This window comes from Acipenser ruthenus, chromosome 29, assembly GCF_902713425.1.
Source record: "Acipenser ruthenus chromosome 29, fAciRut3.2 maternal haplotype, whole genome shotgun sequence".
NCBI lineage: Eukaryota > Metazoa > Chordata > Actinopteri > Acipenseriformes > Acipenseridae > Acipenser > Acipenser ruthenus.
The window spans coordinates 22,956,509-22,976,082 of NC_081217.1; the positions used below are offsets into that span (position 1 = coordinate 22,956,509).

Consider the following 19,574-nt stretch of genomic DNA (forward strand, 5'->3'; position numbering starts at 1 on the left):
ATTTTTTTTAGCATCATCCTAGAGTTTTGGGACTGAGACATCATTTTTTAATAAAAAAACTAGATGAACATAATTTAGATCTTGCATCTAAGTTTTGTTTTGTGGATTGTACATTATATGCATGTCGGTGTACTCTGTGAAAAGTGCAGCCTTGTGTTTGTTAGTGCAGTAATTCATTTCTACCACAAGATGGCGGTGGAGTGCTTCAGACCGTAAAGGACTGGACTCGGTCGGCACTTCAGAACACTCAAAGGACAGCTGGATGTATTCCTGAGACTGGAGGGGAATTGTTGGGGTTGCATTTCAAACGGGCACCTTTACTGTATCAGCATCACGTCGGGTTGACTCTAAAAATGTTTCCTGGCTGACGTTCTTCACTCACTTCAGCCTCCATCAGAAACAGGCTTTGTTGGCGTTGCAGTTTATTTACATTGTAGTCATGTGATGTTGAACGTCCAAATGCATTTCAGATATTGGCTTCTCGTCGGCTTCAGTTCTTTCATCCTGTCTTTGTATCTCAGTCCTTGTAAGCCCCAGGGTTTGTCTGCTTGCTCGTCTCTGCCCTCTCTCTCCAGGGCCGCAGGGTCCCTGTGGAAGTGGATGCAGTTTTGTAACTGCAGTCTCACCAGTGCATTATGCAGCCTCCTTGGATTTGTGCTCTACACTTTTGCCTATACAGCAGGTCATGATAACTCCTGTATTTTTACAATGATCTCTTGATGAGAACTAGTGTCACAATGATGTGTGTTCAGTACTTGATCCCATCAGCAAAGGGCAGTACATTCCAGGTGATGACAGCAATTCGCCCTGATGTGATAAAAAGTAAAGGGTTAATTTGTAGGTAAAGTCTCCTTGCAACCCAGTTTCTATGCATATGATATGAGGGAGGGAGCTTGATTATAAAGAGGGGCTTTGTGAAGGGCACTGTGTCCTTGGGTAGTAAGATGGTATTCATTGTTTTGAATTGCCACGTGCTACCCTCCAGTGCAGCTGGCTGTCGACACTTTGGTTTAATAGCAATGAATGGAACTTACTGCAATTAGTTCCTTCAGAACAACTCAGCGGGCAATCCTGTGCTGCAGCAGCCTCTGAATTGCTTTGGAAATACTTCTTATAAAGTCTCAACAGCGAAGCGTATCGTTTACGATGTGCCAGGCAGCCTGCGGCGGTAACCGTGACTGTTGTGTTAAATTAATGATGCAGGAATCGGACCATCGGAATGACTTCATCGTGGTGATGGGGGCTAGCGCAGGCACTCCAGGTGGGGTTTCATGTCAGTCATTAGCCCTGAACTGGCCGTCGGCCAGCGATCGTCCTGCCCAAGGACCGCACTCTCAGACAACAAGGAGTCCTGTTAAAGACAGAAAGAGAGAAGCTGGCACGTTCTCCCAGACAGCTGAGAGAATCACCAAGCCTGTCTTCAGCAGAGAGAGACGCCGGCTGTAATGCGAGTCAAGTGGCAGTGCTGTGGAGCAGCACAATGCTGGAACTGATATCGCTCACAGTGTCGCATTGAAACAATGCTGTTTTTTTTTCACTGGCAGCGGTTGTGTACTGTAGGGATATAGGTAGGGGTGAATCATGTGGAAGAGAAGGCTGTTGTAACTCGCTCACACACACACACACACACTCGCAGGCCTGTTCTACTGGTTTTCTGTTCACGACCAGCCTTCATTGAGCGTGTCTTTGAATATGGGAAGAGGTTCATGAAGACAATACTGTTAAGTGTGTGATTGTCATGCTGTCTTCAGGACTTTGCAGTTGACGGGATTGATTGCAATCTTAGTTAACGCAAAGCAGTACTTTAAGAGCAGTACAGTGCCTCTCTGCTCCTCGTTTCCTCTTGACAGGCGGGAGTCTGAGGGTCCTGCTGTTAATCTGGCTCCTCAGTGCAGTCTTCAGAGCTGCTTGTAGCAGGTGCAGGGTTTCTGCAGAGAGGCTGAGAGTCGACTCCATGCAGATCTTGTAGCCTGGCTGTACGGAGGGCTGTAGCTGCTCTGATGTGCAGTCCGTCTACTCCAGAGGTCTGCTGCCTCACTGATGGGTCCTCCGTTCTTTCAACGCATAAAGAATACTGCCTTCCCAGCTTTAACTCCAAAGTCTATTTTAAAGTCTTAAGTCAATAAAATGAATACAATGCTTATGGGCGACTTGATTTCCTAAAAGAAGCTTAACTGATATCTCTAATCGTTCTGAGTGCTTCTTATTGCAGTTACACAAACGCTGTGTTTGTTTCTTCTGTGTTAAGATTGCCTTTCCTGTGAGTGAAGGAGATGCTCTTCAGTTCTAGTGCCTAACACAGACCCGTGTAAAGCAGGCTAGGTCTGCCACAATGGCCCTGCACCTGGACGATCCCTTCACTTCCACTGCTGAACTGCATTCAGGATCCCTGAGGGGATTTATTTAATAAAAGATTCTTTAACAGATTGGATTGCAAATGACCCGCTGACCGGTCACTTGCGTTTGAACTGACACAAGGCCTTACAATACTGTATGAAAGTTCAGTGCAGAAAGGATTTTCCTCACAGAGGGTTATAATTCAAACAGTAAAACCCAAACTCGTGAAGTCAAACTACTAGAAATCAAGAAGACCAACATTTTCGGCAGCAAAACATTGTTTCTTCAGCATGCAGAATTATTACAGTCCCCACTACTGGCAATACAGCCTGGAGGTCCACGCTATTGGAGTGCTTAGACAGAAGTGCTCTCCTCGCTTGATAAAGGTTCTCCTCCCCTCCCTGTCTCTCCTCATACACACCGATCACCTGTCTGCTTCACTCCTGCCAAGTCTCCTTCCACTTTATTACCTGCTTTTTCATTTTCTGCTTGGTTTCCTTTGCCCTTGGCCCCCCGGCCTGAGCAGGCCTTGGAATCTTCCCTTCCCCATCTGTGCCCTTGGCTTGGCCCAGAGGGGGCCCTTCCTTCTGCAGCCTGTCTGTGTGCAGTAGACTTTATATTATCTGAACCCAGGGACTCAGAACTGACCATTTGGTAGAAACCAGGTTTCAGTGTGATCATTTTATTTTCTGCACAAGGTTATTATCAGAATCTTAATCTATGAAGGAAAGGTTTTGCTCATCATGTTCATTTGAAAACTCCCAGGAGAAGAGCCTCTGGTATCCATATGGCCCTGTCTGCTCCTGCTCCTCTAGTCTCCCTGTTAGACACCCCAGGCCGTCCGGCACAACTGTGCATCTCTGTAACAACGTCACTCTCAATCTGTATCAAACTGCACTGCTCAAACAAACCTTGCTTATATAAGATTCAGGTGCTGGAGCGATTACCTTTACAGAAAAATAGCATTGATACCATTATGATAGAACTTTTATTACCCTGAATAAAGCCATACGTTTCCTGTTAATTTAATCCATATTTCTAGTTATCAGTAACATGAAACAGCACATGACCTACGTTCATTTCACACACAGGTCATGACATCCAGATGGACAGACAGATGCCTCTATATACCCCTAGACTGTGAAACAACCCACACAGTATACAGGACCACCCCAAGGCATTCTGTTGGCTCTTGGAATATCCACAGCCAAACACTGTGTGTGTAAACACTGCTGTGAAACAGAGGCTCGTATTTCCCAGACAGCCCAACACGCGGCTGACAGTATGAAGAGCTGAGACTGCGGCTGGATCTCCTGTCCCGTCCAAATGGGCAGGATGTAGAGCTGAGACTGCGGCTGGATATCCTGTTCCGTCCAGATGGGCAGGATGTAGAGGGGTGGGGGGGCACCTGTCTAACGTCCATATTTAAAGGATTCATTTACATGTTTTTATAACCATGTATTGAATCTAAAACAAAAAAAAGCAATCCTAAGGATATTGATAAGACTGTGCTTACTAATGTATTACTAAAGTTGAAACCTGCGTAATGTTCACATCAAGTTGAGCTGACGTTCCTGTGCTGGCAAACCCAGCCAAGCCTCGGAAATGAGAAACGGAATGGCTGTGTCAGCAAGTGCAGTCCAGACCCTGCTGGTTCCACAGTGAATCGATCTCAGAGTTTCATTCAGCTTGCACTCTGTGCCCTGATGCAGGAGTGCAGTCCAGACCCTGCTGGTTCCACAGTGAATCGATCTCAGAGTTTCATTCAGTTTACACACTGTGCCCTGATGCAGGAGTGCAGTCCAGACCCTGCTGGTTCCACAGTGAATCGATCTCAGAGTTTCATTCAGCTTGCACTCTGTGCCCTGATGCAGGAGTGCAGTCCAGACCCTGCTGGTTCCACAGTGAATCGATCTCAGAGTTTCATTCAGCTTGCACTCTGTGCCCTGATGCAGGAGTGCAGTCCAGACCCTGCTGGTTCCACAGTGAATTGATCTCAGAGTTTCATTCAGCTTGCACTTTGTGCCCTGATGCAGGAGTGCAGTCCAGACCCTGCTGGTTCCACAGTGAATTGATCTCAGAGTTTCATTCAGCTTACACACTGTGCCCTGCTGCAGGAGTGCAGTCCAGACCCTGCTGGTTCCACAGTGAATTGATCTCAGAGTTTCATTCAGCTTGCACTCTGTGCCCTGATACAGGAGTGCAGTCCAGACCCTGCTGGTTCCACAGTGAATCGATCTCAGAGTTTCATTCAGCTTACACACTGTGCCCTGCTGCAGGAGTGCAGTCCAGACCCTGCTGGTTCCACAGTGAATTGATCTCAGAGTTTCATTCAGCTTGCACTCTGTGCCCTGATACAGGAGTGCAGTCCAGACCCTGCTGGTTCCACAGTGAATTGATCTCAGAGTTTCATTCAGCTTGCACTCTGTGCCCTGATGCAGGAGTGCAGTCCAGACCCTGCTGGTTCCACAGTGAATCGATCTCAGAGTTTCATTCAGCTTACACACTGTGCCCTGCTGCAGGAATGCATTCTTATTCCCTTTCATGTAATGAGAAGGCTCGGTTTCAACATCCTCTCTCATTACAGGGAGCTGATCGATTACTGTATGTTTTCAAATCCAAATCCCCCCTCTGCTCTGCATCTGTTGGGTGCTGCTCCTCTGTTATGGACTCTGTCCTCTGTCGGTGAGAGGAGTTGAGGTTAAGAGCTCTGCAGTGACGAATGCAGAGCCCGGCTCTCTTGCACAGCGGTTGAGACGCTCGCTTGAGGCGTGCCGAGTCACCTGTTTGCATCCAGACTCCGTCACATTGGTGCCGTGACTCGGAGCTCATTGATTGGTTGGTAAGGTTAAGGGGGCGTGTAACAGGCAGTGTTGTGGGAGCCACATGGGTTACCCAGAGCAAGCAAGCAGCCTGAGTCAGGGACAATAAACGGTACACAGCCCTCATTTATTCTTTTTTCTAATATGTGAAGTTGCTGGGACTGAGTAATGGTGGGACTTGTGAATGAATAACACATTACTGGAGGAATTCTCCTTTCAGCTCGCTGTTTTTTGTTTTATAAAACGGTTAGCCCTACGCACATTTTATAAACTTGAGAGAGAGTAAATAAAACCTTTGATCAGTTAACAACATAGATTCTGTCCCGTTAGCTTACTCAACGGAGCCACACGTTGGTATTTGGAAAGCGTTTAACAGAAAATCAGTCAGGGGAAATGAAAGAGGCCTTTTACAAGCCTGTCTTAATAGACAGTCTGTGTTTTAACAAGTCAGTAGCCAGCCAAGTCTGGATCACAGCCTACGTTGATATTCAAAGAACTAATTGACGTGCAGCTGTTCCTTTAGAAGCGGATATATTTTCAGAAATAAATTGCAGCCAAACTGGCAGCTGAGAAATTTTTCTGTTTGCACATTTATACTAGGGAGAGAACACATCCTATCACATGGTCTCAACACGTTAGTACTGTATGACTTTTTTTTTTTTTTTTTATGAAAGGCTGATCATTAATGAATAAAGACATGCATTTATGAGATAGCCTGAGGAAAGCACACATCAGATCCACATGTCTCCGGGAATCTTGTTTTGCGATGCTGAGAACAATGCGTTCTGTTACTGAATGTCTCATTTGATTCTATCCTCCCCCTGGCTGGACCTGCTCTTTCTCGAAGCCTCCCCTGCAGTTACGTGAAGGCCTATGACACGTTAACAAGGATTTTTAATCAGCAAGGGGATTGTTCCACACAGAGCACTGGATTCACTCAAATCCCCCCAATTCTTCTTTGTTCTTGTCTAAATAATTGCAGTTCCCTCCCCCTTTATGATAGATTGTGAAGGATTCTGCACGCAGCTATACTGCGTCACGAAGTCTCTCTGAAGGGGTTATGAATTCTACCACTGTAATACCACACAGCAATACTCTGGGCTGAATTAACAATGAACACAGGAAAGGGACTCAGCGACTGAATAATACTGTCATTCATTGACACAGATTCCAATGGAACCCCTCCCAGGCTCCCAAGACACTCCTGCTGTATTTAATATAATGTAGAGCAAGTCTAGAAATCCTGGTTAAACAGAATCATTTACATCTCATTTACATTTCCTAATTAACAGACCACCGCACTGCCTTTTACCACATGCATCCCAATTTGCCGCTAAGCTGATTAGCTAATAATTTATGCAAAGAACTTTGAAAGAAATGCACAGAGAGGGATGGCTTTCCAAGCCTCTGCACTACTGAAACATCACCATGCAGAGATGTTACTGGACAGTCATAGTGAATATCAGATATGTTCAAGTGTGCATCAGTGTCACTGATGAGTTTGCATGCCCTTGAGTCAGAGTGGAGCCAGATGCAATTCATTCTCCAGAACCGGCGTTGTCATTTGATATATTCTATTTAAGTGTTAAGTCCTGCAGGGACAGCACATCTGTACTGTTAAACATCGTCTCTCTTAGCACTTCACTGTATAAAAATAGAAAGCCAAGCAGAAGAGGAAAGAGGTTCTGGACGTTTATCAATAAAATATACACTGTGTCTGCACTCTTGCAAATTCAGTCCTACTAGCTCTTGGATTAAAATGTATGAACTGCTTTTAAAAAGCATCAAATACAAAAATTCTGACTGTGCAGTTACTGTATTTAAGAACCACACATACCCAAGATTAGGACTTGTCTTTATATATATATTTATCTCATATACTTTACCTCTTTCAGGTATACTATGCCTGCTTTTCATTTGCTTTTACCCGGTACACTGTTAAAGGGATAAATGCAGCGTGTTTGCATTTGACGCAGGGCTGTGAGGGAAACTGGCATTAGAGAAAGAGGCAGATTGTAGGGAATTAGAAAAAAAGCATGAGCCCAGTGTGCAGAGGATTACTGGGGATTAGAGAGACAAGCATGTCTAGAAAAAGAGAAGTCGCTCTGGAAGTAGCTTTTTAAAGCAGCCGTGTTCTCTGTAACCCCTTGGTTCTGAGCTACGCTGAGCCGCTGCATTGAAACCAGTTCCAGGATGTTATGAGTCACTTCCTTGAGCCGTCACAGCTGCTGTGTTTAATTGTTTAAAAAATCAGCAAGTTTGGTACAATATGTAATGTATGCTGAGTAATTACATGGCACTCATCAAACAGCAGAGAAGTGATTTACTGCTCGCCACGTCAAGGGTGCTTCAGCGTGTTTGTAAGTTTGCAGACAAGCCCCTGAATGAAATATGTGAGCTGTTTATCAGGACCTACCTGCTGTGCAGCCAGGTAGTCTGGCTCATAGATTCTAGACACTGTACTCTGTACCGTACTGTAGATGCTGGAATAGGAGATGGATTTGCTACAGCAAGGGGATACAGTATTGGGCTTACTTGGACAAAGCAATGGACAGTGTTGGGGAAGTTACTTTTAAAAAGTAATCTGTTACATGTTAATGAAGAGTTACTTGTTTGATGCGGTGATTTGGTTTGTGGGAAGACAGTGTAACAGGGCCAGCAGGGCGCTTTGTGAAGTTTCTTTTTTGAGAATTTTCTCAAGCTCCTTATCCCAGGAGACCCATCCATTCTTCTGAGCCTGTTCCTAAAGGAGGACGCGGTGACTATGAGTGGAAGAGGGGTGCATTCCAGCTCTTTGGTTCGGATGCCCTTTCCTTTCACAGAGCAGCTGCAGATCTCTGGAGAACTTCCTGAAGGGTCAGTGGGTCTGGTCCAAGTCAGATCACGTTGCTTCATGCTGAGACACAATTCCTGTGCGTTGTCTTTAAGGACAAAAACATGCTGTAATTGCGAGTTGAGGACACTCCCAAATGACTCTAACGAGGAACAGTAATCTTATGAAATATTTATGCACCGACGTTCTCATAAGGGACATTATTAAATTAGAGCATCATTTGGAAAACAAACAGAAACAAACACAGAATGTGTTTTCCAAGGAGCACGCCAGTAACAGAATCACACACAGGGGCGTCAGGGCTGGGCTGTACTTAGATAATTAGAGGCGCTGGGAGGAAAGACAAAATGACAGGACCTCTCGTCAAAGACACTGACAAGCAATTCACTCAGGAGACCTTAAGAGACACTTAAACTGTAGTGAGAATCTCTGAAATCAATAAGAAAAGCCGTCCCGCTCAGCCCTGCATTACAGTGCTGTTACATGATTCACAGCAACATTAATGTGTGTGAGACTGCATGTCTGCAGCGGTAATGCAGAAATGGATAAGCAGAAACACTGAATAAACTGCCATCAAATGTAGACACTATATTTGGCATGCATATTATTATTGACAACAGTTGAATTCAGGAATAATTTGAAATCTTTAAAATGAGTAATAATTCATTTTCTGGGTTTGTCTGTTTAATCTCTCTCTGATGTGTTTTTGACATTTTTAATGGTAAAGGTTCATTTTAAAATTGTCAGGCTTATAGCACTTGGTATTCCCAGGCGGTCTCCCATCCAAGTACTAACCAAGCCCAACCTTGCATAGCTTCTGAGATCAGTCTGACTCAAGGTGGTGTGGTTTGTAAATAAACACTTCTATATAATATATATGAAATACAAAACTAAAATAAAGGGCCTTGATTCGGGGCTGTAACTCAGTATATTTTTAATTCCGTGCTGGTGAAGAATGCCTGTGATGGGAGGCAGCTGTCAGGGCAGAGAGCCTCTGTTCCCATGGGAAACTTCGTGTGGTTCAGTCAGGGATTCAGTCACACGGAAAGAGACTGGAACACATGACAGCTGGCGATCTCGCGGCTCACACACACACACACACACACGGAGAGAGACTGGAACACATGACAGCTGGAGATCTCGCGGCTCCAGACAGGAATTAAAAATTGATTTTGCACTCAAGAAAGAATTTCATTAAATACATTTTGAAACTTGTTAAACTTACTCAGGTTGCTGTGGACTCAACAACAGGTCCGAACATGTTCCCATCTCTCAAGTCCAGAGAAACAAGGATTTCAGTAACATGAGCCCCTTCCACCGCCACGGCTGTAAACTCGAAATTAGAGCTACCAGTATGAGGAAGAATGATCGCAAACCACGATTTGATAAGCAATTCTCCTGATTAATGCAAAAATGTGTGACATACAGACAGACGGATGGATGAACAGACATACAGACCGCTTTATATGGCCAGAACCCAATAATGTCACTACCAAGCTTCATGACAACTGGCTAAGCAGTTCTTCAGGTGTATGTAGAAGCATGTGATGTGTGACATGCGTGTGTTCGCCTGCCACCCTGTATGTCCTGCTGAAGGGGATTTCATCCCTGGCAGGGGGGTAATTAGTAACACTTTTGTAAAATGCCACAATGTAAACATGGGTGAAGGGGAGGCATTATGTGTCGCAGGGTAAAGGTCCTTGCTATTAAACATCACTTCTGAAAAGTCAAGCACAGCCTGTAGGAATGGCAGATGAAGTTAGCATTTCCCAAGACAGGATATTCATTTGTGATCTTGGCTCAGAAAGAGCCACCCACTGTGTCGCCAGCGTCCCAATGAATGAAGCAGATGACAAATGGAAAGCTGTTCAGTTAGAATACCATTCCTCATGCTTTCTATAAAGAGAGAGAGAGATAACAAAGAAATCTGCATGAAACGTATTTTATTTACAGTACAAAGGACAGAGAAACTTACCACAAACAGTTCATGTGCTTACATTTTTAGGTAATCAAACATGAATTACAAAAAAGTTTTAAATGTGTTTGTTATTCTGTGTTTGAGCAGAAGGTAGCATTTGGCATCGTTGAACAGTCTGAAACAGATTGAAAAGGCTCATGGTTAACATTGCCCAGCAAGGTTACATCGGCCTGAGAGGAGGTGACTGAACGTCACTCCGGAACCTGAACAAGACGGTCGGAACAGTGAAAGGTCAGAGTGCAAAGGTGAAAGGCAGAAGAGGGAGTTCTGTAGGGCTGAAGTACAAGCAGCAAGTCTTGTGAAATGTGTGGCTGTGATTCTTTATTAAAGAAAACGATGACAAGAAGCAACACATGTATTAGAGAAGCCTGCTATAGTTGAGTTCAATCAGCTGTGACAGGTTATACTGTAGTCTTGATTTCCAAACACCCTGTAATGCACCAGAACCCCTCTTCAAATTCCGCTCGTGTGTTCGTGGGACTCAAGGCCAGAGTCTCTGCTGTGTCATGCTGAGCATACGTTAACCTTCCCCTCCGTTAACATGGTAACTGGATCACAGGCGGACTTTTTAAGACTTCTGTAGTGCCACAACTCTCCTTAAAAAGCAAAGGACAAAAAGAAGACAACATCAAACAAGGAAGGACTTTTAGCCGTTCCACTTCCTGCATCTAACTGGTGTCCCCAAGTTTAACAGAGATGTCATTCATGTCTGGATACCTTGCTTGGGAAAACTTCAAGTTCAATAATCCATTAACAGCATACGGGACAGCTAATTGACTACAGGACAGTTTTTACTGCAGTGCTTAAAGGTAAAGCTCTTTACGTTGATGTAAAGGTCACAGTATCATCGGAAAGGTCCTTATTGACTCAGCTCCTGTCACAATGTTTCCTCATGTGCTTTAACTACTTGGTTTAAATAGATTACTGAGTGCAGTATTGTGAGGTAATGGCTTTCTGTGCTGGTCACTGAGACAAAAGTCCTTCTGAGTATCTTGTTGTTGCAATGCATCTCCCAGCACGCTGAACAATCTTATTGCTCATACTGTGTGAAACACTGACCGGATTAGCAAGCATGCAATGCATCTCCCAGCACGCTGAACTATCTTATTGCCCATACTGTGAGAAACACTGACCGGACTCCCAGGCCTAAGTGCAGATGCTGTAGTCTCTTGTGACAGTATTGTATTTTACAGTATATACATTTGGAAGACTGGAGTATCGAATCAGTAATCTGTTTTTGCCAGATCTGGAGGTTGTAGTTTCATTAGACCCAAACAGCTGTGTTGTAATCAAACACAGGCTGCACTTTCTCCACGGCATCAGGCCCTCTTGTGATGTAAGTACCAGGTTTCTTCTCTTCTGAAGGCTGTGGGACTTTCCTGCTTTTGCTCTGAGCACAGAAAGGAAGGTAGAAAGTGCCCTTCTGTTTCACCGACTTTTTAGGTCTTTTGGAGATCTCTGTCCCCTGTTCCTCCAACGACATCCAGCCAGGCTTTTCCTTGAGCAGTTTCTCCTTGTCTGGGCGCACACTCCTGAGGAACTTCTTAAAAAGATTAGCAGTCAATGAGAACTTCTTGATGATCTCTTGAGATTTGCTCACACTCAAAGGATGATCGTTTCTTTCTCCCTCCAATGCCTTTTTCTCTGGCTCTGGCAAATCCAACCAGTTTCCAACCAGGTCAGCAAAAATGTTATCCCCCAAAACGAGAGGCTGCCTGTTGCGACTCTGACACAGCAGAGAAGAGGTCCAATCGTTTGAATCATCCATGCTCTCTGGGGCTCCCTTATCCATCAAAGAGGCTTCTCTGGAAAGGTTCTGCATGATGGCTTGAAGATCCACGGCCTGGGGAGGGCAATTGTGAAGATCCACAGCTGATGATCCAATGGGACTCGGAGATTCCTTTTCACTGAGCGCTGAGGAAACCCGGCTGCCGTGGTGGGAGCTTCCACTGTGGACCTCGCTTGAAGGCATCATCCCAGCTTCATCTCTCGCACACAGCACGTGCTTTGAGGATCTTACAGGCCCTGATGGGGAACAAGAAGCAGGTCTGGGAGTATGAAAGCTGCTTGGCCTCAGGACTCTCCAGTCTTCCTGCCTGTTTTTTATTTCCTCCGTGGCTGGAAGCTGGCTCTGGCTCTCAGAGATCTGCAGCTGCTCTAGAGCGCTCTGGAGCTGGAGAAGCTTCAGCTCCTGCAGGGCTCCCATCATACTGTTCATCTGATCATGCAGGCCGTCCCCAGACTCCTTCATTGAGAGCTGTGGAAACAGGGAGTTACAATCCAATCAGCCAAACAGGGGATTACACAGATAATCTTTTCACATTGTTAATCTGTAGCCCTTTGGAGACCAAAAGTGCCACTGAACCCATTAGATACATTACAGCCATGACTAAATTTGTAAATTGACCGAATCGTGTACAGTTTAAATGTACATTTTAAAAAATGTTTTTGTAACAATTTAATAACATAGTTAATCAACTTTTATATTTGTGTTCAGATAATATGCTTTTTGTTGTATGTTATGTTGTCGTTTTTATTAATATCGTAATTGAGGTGTAATATCTATCTGGAAAGAAAGTGTTTTAAAAACGTAAGAAATCTCCCAAGGCTTTTTCCAAAAGTTTTGCTGAAAAAATATTCTAAGCAACACGAATACTCATTTTTTTTACAGCAGTAAACATTATAATTTGCTGTACCATTAATATGCATGCTGGTAATGTGTGCTGTGCATACTCTGCTGAGGTAACAGTATTGCATCGTGCTTCTCTGCTGCGTTCAGTTCCTTGTACATCTAGTCTGTTGGACACATTTCTGTATTTCTGTCATTTAGTCCATATTGTGTTACCAAATCCCACTGCCAAGCATATGCTGCACACTCCCAACTGCCAGCAGCACACAGCAGCTGTTCAGCCTTTTAAAGCATGCGAAGATCACCATGAAAGAGCTCTGCATTGACACACACACAGAGCCACACACTTTCTATAGAGCTCCTCACTTTACTGGAGCCGTCGGGGTCGCCATCAAAACTAACCCAATTATGCTTCATCCTTTGTTTTTTAAGGATAATTGGGAAAGCTCTGCCTGCCAGCACTGTTTCCGATGGAAGCTGTGAATGTCACTGCAGGGCAGGAGAGCTGTGAAGAGTCCTCAGCCTGCGCTGCTCCCTCTCTGTGCAGCTGACCACATGCTCTGTGTATTTCTTAGTGATGGTTTTACATGCAAATAGCTGAACCATGGGCCTTGCTCCGAAGAGTGAATAAAGAAATAACAGAAAAATTATTTTACTCTGAACAGTTTATATAATATAGGCTTTTATGAACTCCTATTTTTTGAATAGAGAAGATTTTGTGCTAATGTTAAGACATGAGAAATGAACAACCCGAGAGGGCTTAAAAAGACCTTGGAATTATATTGACGTGTTTGTTCACTTCTAGTTTTGTAAAATCCACTTTAGGAGTTAATTCAAGACTGGATTAAACTATCCTTACATCTCTGATTGGTTGGCTCTGGTTTTTTAGGGGTATTTTTTCCAGCCAAACAAGAGGAATCTTGCAGGAGGTGAACGAGGAAAACCCCAAACTGAAGGTTAACTGTGTCTGCTTGGGTTCTCTCCCTGTATGCTTTGACTTCATCTCATTCAATATGACTGTGTACTTCCTTACTAAGCAGCCTGAAAGGTCAATGAGAGACCAGGCATCTTTGACTGAGGCACACAGCTTCTCTCTGTGCAGTGCAGTGCTCTGAGTGCTGGCTTTGTGAGAACCCGACCCTGGCCAGGGGTCATTAGAGCTTTCCATCATAACTTCGGACAAAGAAACAAACTCCATTTCAACAGGAAGGCAGTACTTTGAGAATGTTTTAAATAACATGACAGTGGAATGGACCGCCCCTGTACTTAAAGGTATTCCCGAGTTAGTATATTCTAGGATATACTCAGGGTACATCAGCGGTATATCCTGCCATAACCCCCTATTCATATTCAATTGTTCTCCTTATCACAGAGATTCATTCTCGTTATCACAAATAGCACAGGTTCGTATGGCCCCCAAATACAGCGTTCCAGTCCCGTATAGTAAATGCAGTGCTAAACAGCAGTCTTGGGTAACAGTGACAAACGGAACTGAATTTATCACTTTTATTTGCCTGTTTAATCTGCAGTCCTGTCATCAGCATTTCAGAGAAGATGAACGGCTGCTTCTAAGATGAATGCATCTGAGTTTAATGACTCCTCCCAATCCAGCCAGACCTGTCAGCATATGAAGGACTGTTTCATGATGGATATTCATGGATCACTGGACTGATTGTAAACCAGGGTCTGTGCTCTCTGTGTGTGTGTGTGTGTGTGTGTGTGTGTGTGTGTGTGTGTGTGTGTGTGTGTGTGTGTGTGTGTGTGTGCGTGTGTGTGTGTGTGTGTGCATGTGCGTGTGCATGTGTGCGTGTGCGTGTCCACTGTAGCTGTCAGACATTTAAATAGGCATGTAAAGATAATACTGGTATTGATGTAGCTGGTGGAATAATTCTACACATTTATACTGTAAAATATGGAAGTGAATAAAAACAAGTACCGCTACACAGTAAATAAACTGTTTACATGAAATAAATCACAGAAATAAACACGATTCACAAAGGGGCTTACAACATGCCAATCTGATTTAACAAAACTTTATCAAGCTGAGTCTTTAAAGATCTCAGTGACTCTACCTCAACAACATGACTAGGCAGCCCATTCCATCCCCTCACCAGTCTCTAAAGATCTCAGTGACTCTACCTCAACAACGTGACTAGGCAGCCCATCCCATCCCCTCATCAGTCTCTAAAGATCTCAGTGACTCTACCTCAACAACGTGACTAGGCAGCCCATCCCATCCCCTCACCAGTCTCTAAAGATCTCAGTGACTCTACCTCAACAACGTGACTAGGCAGCCCATTCCATCCCCTCACCAGTCTAAAGATCTCAGTGACTCTACCTCAACAACATGACTAGGCAGCCCATTCCATCCCCTCACCAGTCTAAAGATCTCAGTGACTCTACCTCAACAACATGACTAGGCAGCCCATTCCATCCCCTCACCAGTCTAAAGATCTCAGTGACTCTACCTCAACAACATGACTAGGCAGCCCATTCCATCCCCTCACCAGTCTAAAGATCTCAGTGACTCTACCTCAACAACATGACTAGGCAGCCCATTCCATCCCCTCACCAGTCTAAAGATCTCTCCTGTGTGAACTCAGTGTTCTAATACTAGCATTGTATTTTAATATTGAGAACAAGGTGCCTCAAACATTGTTTTTTTTCTTCGTGATTTTTCGTTTAGATTTTTGGTTCTTTCAGAACCGATCATCGGTACGGACCATCTTTTAGCTCTGGTCTAAATCAAACATTTAAAAACAAAAGCATTCCTTTGCCTGTAAATAAACATGCAGTAGTACCTAATCACATCTCACCAACATGCTGGGAGTGTTCTGTTTATGGAACAAAGTGTTATCTGAGTACGGCCGTAAGTGGGGACTTGCAGGAAAAAGCAATGTTCAGAAATGGAAACGGTGAATTTATAAACCAGGTGGTATTAATGTCAGGTCTATTGTGGTGAAAGGGAAGGAAGTAACAGGGAAACAGAAACCACAGCAAAACACAGTACTACAGTAATAATATGATCATGCATTGACACGTTGACACAACACCATACTAATACATGCACATACACATTTTAAAAATATATATATTTATTCATTTTATTTTATTTTTTTACAACGTCCAATGGAGCTATCTTTAACTACAGTATTTACCAAAACACAGAGTGGAGCGTGAGAAATCTGTGTATGCTAAAATCTATAAAATTAAAATAAACTGATGAAATTCGAACCAACTCTGTCGCTGGGAGCGGTACATCTGGATAGGGGCGTGTCATCTTTTTGATTAGGTGTACTCGATATAAAGTAATATAACACTTACATGTTCTCGTATTATTTTAAATATGACGGGAACATGTAATGAATCCAGACTGAACCCGGTTAGTAGCACACTAAACTCACACCGAATCACTGCGAGAGTTACACGGCTTCTTACTCCAAGACCAGCGGTTATGACAGACAGAAAAACAGCAATAGGGACTCCGGTAGATTATTACAACAGTTAACACAAGATTACATTGCAGCCCGAGGTCGTCTAAACAGACACAGCATATTATATAGAGCGTAACGATTCGAATACTTAGTGACATCTCACTAGAGACAGCGCGCCTTTAATAATAAATGTAAAACGCGAAAGCGCTTACTCGACACACAAGACTGCTCAGTTTTAATGCAATACACAAAACGGTCTGTTTCGCTCGCTCGTGTTTCCAGCAGGCAACAACATGTACTGGCATGTCCGCCCCCACTGTGTGTGTGTGTGTGTGTGTGTGTGTGTGTGTGTGTGTGTGTGTGTGTATGTGTGTGTGTGTGTGTGTGTGTGTGTGTGTGTGTGTCCACGAGTGCATCCTCTTGGTTTAATCGATATTCCAATTTCATCAAACAACCAGGACTAAATAACACAGAGACAATCTTTGATCTGAGAGAAGCCAATGCAGCGTGCAATCCGGCTGAGCCCCGTGCAGCGGTGTACACGTCACATCTAAGACAATACAGATGTATACTGGGGGATAGAGTATACTGGGCTAGTACCTACCAGCTCCTGTTTTAAACGTCGTAAGCAGGTGTCCATGGTCTTTCTCTCAGGTTTGGAAAGTTGGCGTGCCATTTCTTTAAATGGACAGAAATCGCATACTTTGAAGAAAGGTCGTCTCAGATCCGATGGTGCGCTTCACGTATCCCTTTGAACGATGTTTGTTTTCCCGTGTCTCTCAAGTCTCCCGTTGGTAAATTGTAAAACTAACTACACGTCTTCCCGGGATTCTTTATTCAAAAAGCAGTCATTAATGTGATTAAAACTGCGTTTGAAGGCTCACTGAGATTCCCTCTTTGATAGTGTCCCGTCAGTCGGTCAATGTTTAAAAGCGTCTCCGCCTGACTGGCGAAATTAATATTCTGGCCGTGCGCCGCTGGGTCAGTCCGGTCTGCGACTCTAGTCTAACTGCACTCTTCTATGCCTGGGTTTGCAAGCACGCTGAGAGAATGTGCCAGCGTCCAATGGTGTTGAAGCTGTCTATCCTATACAGTGCAGAGCGGCGAAACACTCCGATTAGGGAGGATTTAGTAACATGTGCTCGCTCTGTTGGGATCAAGTTTCCCTACTCTCAGCAAACATCATCATATTGATTTTGTTACTCTCTCTTTTCAGAGTCATCTATATTTAATTGTAATTCTATATGCTTTTACTGTACCGGAATATAATTACACTGCAGCAACGCGCTCTAGAATTATTGATAATGATATGGAGCATGTGGCAGCAGTGTGGAGTAGTGGTTAGGGCTCTGGACTCTTGACCAGAGGGTTGTGGGTTTAATCCCCAGTGGGGGACACTGCTGTTGTACCCTTGAGCAAGGTACTTTACCTAGATTGCTCCAGTAAAAACCCAACTGTAAAAATTGGTAATTGTATGTAAAATAATGTGAAATAATGTATAATGTGATATCTTGTAACAATTGTAAGTCGCCCTGGATAAGGGCGTCTGCTAAGAAATAAATAATACAATAGGAATTTACTGTACCAGAATATCATTACACTGCAGCAACGCGTTCTAGAATTATTGACCCCCAAAAATATCCATCGTGGAACATCCGTGCATTCTTTTGCTAATAAGTGCTTATTAATGATAAATTGATATTCCGTTTGGGTTCAATATTATTGATTATTTATTACGGGCTATGTTCAAAATACGGGTTGTTTGAAAAAATGTTTAAACAATTGAACTAATAGCAGTTGCGCACATTTTTGCAGTAGTTTATTTTATATGGTTAAATGATTTGATTTCTCTGAAAATATGTGTAAATATATCATATACCATATATCATTCAATTACATTTAAAAATGGAAGTTATCAAATAATATTCAAAAATGTGTACAAGAAAAAAAGCCGCAGCTGTGCTTAATATCGCATGAACGGAGTTAACCACGAATTCCTGTAGATGTTTTCTAAGGTCATCTCGTAGGAGGAACGCTTGTGTAGCGCTCTGCTTTCAGAGCCGCAGAATTCCTGATGTTTACTCCGCGACCCCCCGGGATCACACCTGCTAGTCGGAGAGGTTAGAGCTCAGGACTCGAAGACCAGTGGTGGCTGCGAGTCCATACTGGAGGTATATTTAGTGCAGCGCACGTTTCTGCAAGGGAGCGAGCAGCAGAGAGTTTCCATGCACAGTGACACTTCACTGTTTTGTTAGCAGATTTGCTAACCTCTTTTAAATCACCTTTTCTAACACGAGCAGCAGGCTGTAGACTTGTTACATTATTATTAGTATTAGTGTGAACGCGGCTCCTCTTTGTTCCCTCTGAAGCGGATATATCGCTCTTCCAGTTGATTCATTCCTACGCCTGTTCCATTCCGCTCATGAGCTGAAGTTTAATCCGACAATGATCATTAAACAGAAATACATTTAATTCCCTGGGGCATTTTTTCATCTGTACTCTTAGTATCAGCGCAATTGAATTTGATTGCATCTGACAATGCGTAAAACTGCATGACAGCGTTATAGAAATGACGTCGTGCTCTAATTAGACGACAGCGTCATCGCTGCGCTTCTTATACGGAAACTGCATGGCTCTTCTTTCTTTGTTTGTAATAAAATGGTTAGCATTGACATAAACAACTTGACATTTTGAATTAATACAATGCCCCGGGCTAAATGTGTGTTTTATTCATTGTCAGCAGTTTATAATAGAAAAGCATAAATCACAGCAAAGCAGAATTCTTTCATTAAACATGTTTTTTGTAACAGCTTTGAGGAGCACGTTTATGATGTTCACTGTATTTATTAACATAACTTTGTATTTTATTTTAATATTTTGTTTAATTTAAATACCGATTTTCTCCTCAATTCAGAAATTCCCACGTTTCATTCCTAACTAGAATAAACTTTTCTGTTTCGTTTTTATCATATTATGGAGAAATCAAAAGATTTTTTACCTAAATACATTTTAAACATTTGAAATAATATTGTGCTCCTCAGATGCCTGTAACTGGGGTACAGTTTTAGAAATGTAAAGCACTCGAAAGCAAAGCCCAATAGATGAATAAATGATTTGATCAATGGAAATGTGCGCTGCAGGGAATCGTACAAAACACAAGTGCCTTTTGATGTCTTGAATGTGTATCAGGTGCAGGCAAGGGGACGGGAAGGGAAATCAAACGCATTCGAGGGAGGAGATTGCGAGACTCAAAGGATAATTTAAAAACAAACAAACAGCGCCGGAAGAATGGATGCAAATGAACCCGGACTTCTTCATCTAAGCATGTATGTGTGTGATGATGTTAAATAAATACAGCCGGCACACAATCACACGCTTGTATTCACGAAATACTAAAGAGATTTCACTGTGATATCGATTTTTACGTGAGGCTGTTTTAATGGAGGAATTTCAAGAAGACTGTAGGTGAATGCCCTTCTCTCCCCCCGCGCACCTGTCTGAAGAGACGCGCTCCATACTGCCTATACATTGCCTTGTAAAC

General features: G+C 43.4%; 1 protein-coding gene across 1 annotated transcript; it reads right to left on the reverse strand.

The window, feature by feature from the left end:
* Window positions 1-9,931: 9,931 nt before the first annotated feature.
* Window positions 9,932-17,118, reverse strand: LOC117434278 (PAK4-inhibitor INKA2-like). The gene is made up of 2 exons (XM_059004355.1): window positions 16,638-17,118; window positions 9,932-12,227 (listed from the first exon to the last, which is right to left on the reverse strand). Exons 1-2 carry the CDS (start codon window positions 16,707-16,709, stop codon window positions 11,235-11,237), a joined length of 1,065 nt encoding a protein of 354 aa, XP_058860338.1. The 5' UTR covers window positions 16,710-17,118; the 3' UTR covers window positions 9,932-11,234.
* Window positions 17,119-19,574: the final 2,456 nt, after the last annotated feature.

Bases quoted from the DNA above. Each gene is read 5' to 3' on its own strand.
- LOC117434278 (XM_059004355.1), bottom strand. From the start codon at position 16,709: ATGGCACGCCAACTTTCCAAACCTGAGAGAAAGACCATGGACACCTGC. The intron at 12,228-16,637 runs GTAGGTACTAGC...CTGTTTCCACAG, and splicing joins GACGTTTAAAACAGGAGCTG to CTCTCAATGAAGGAGTCTGG.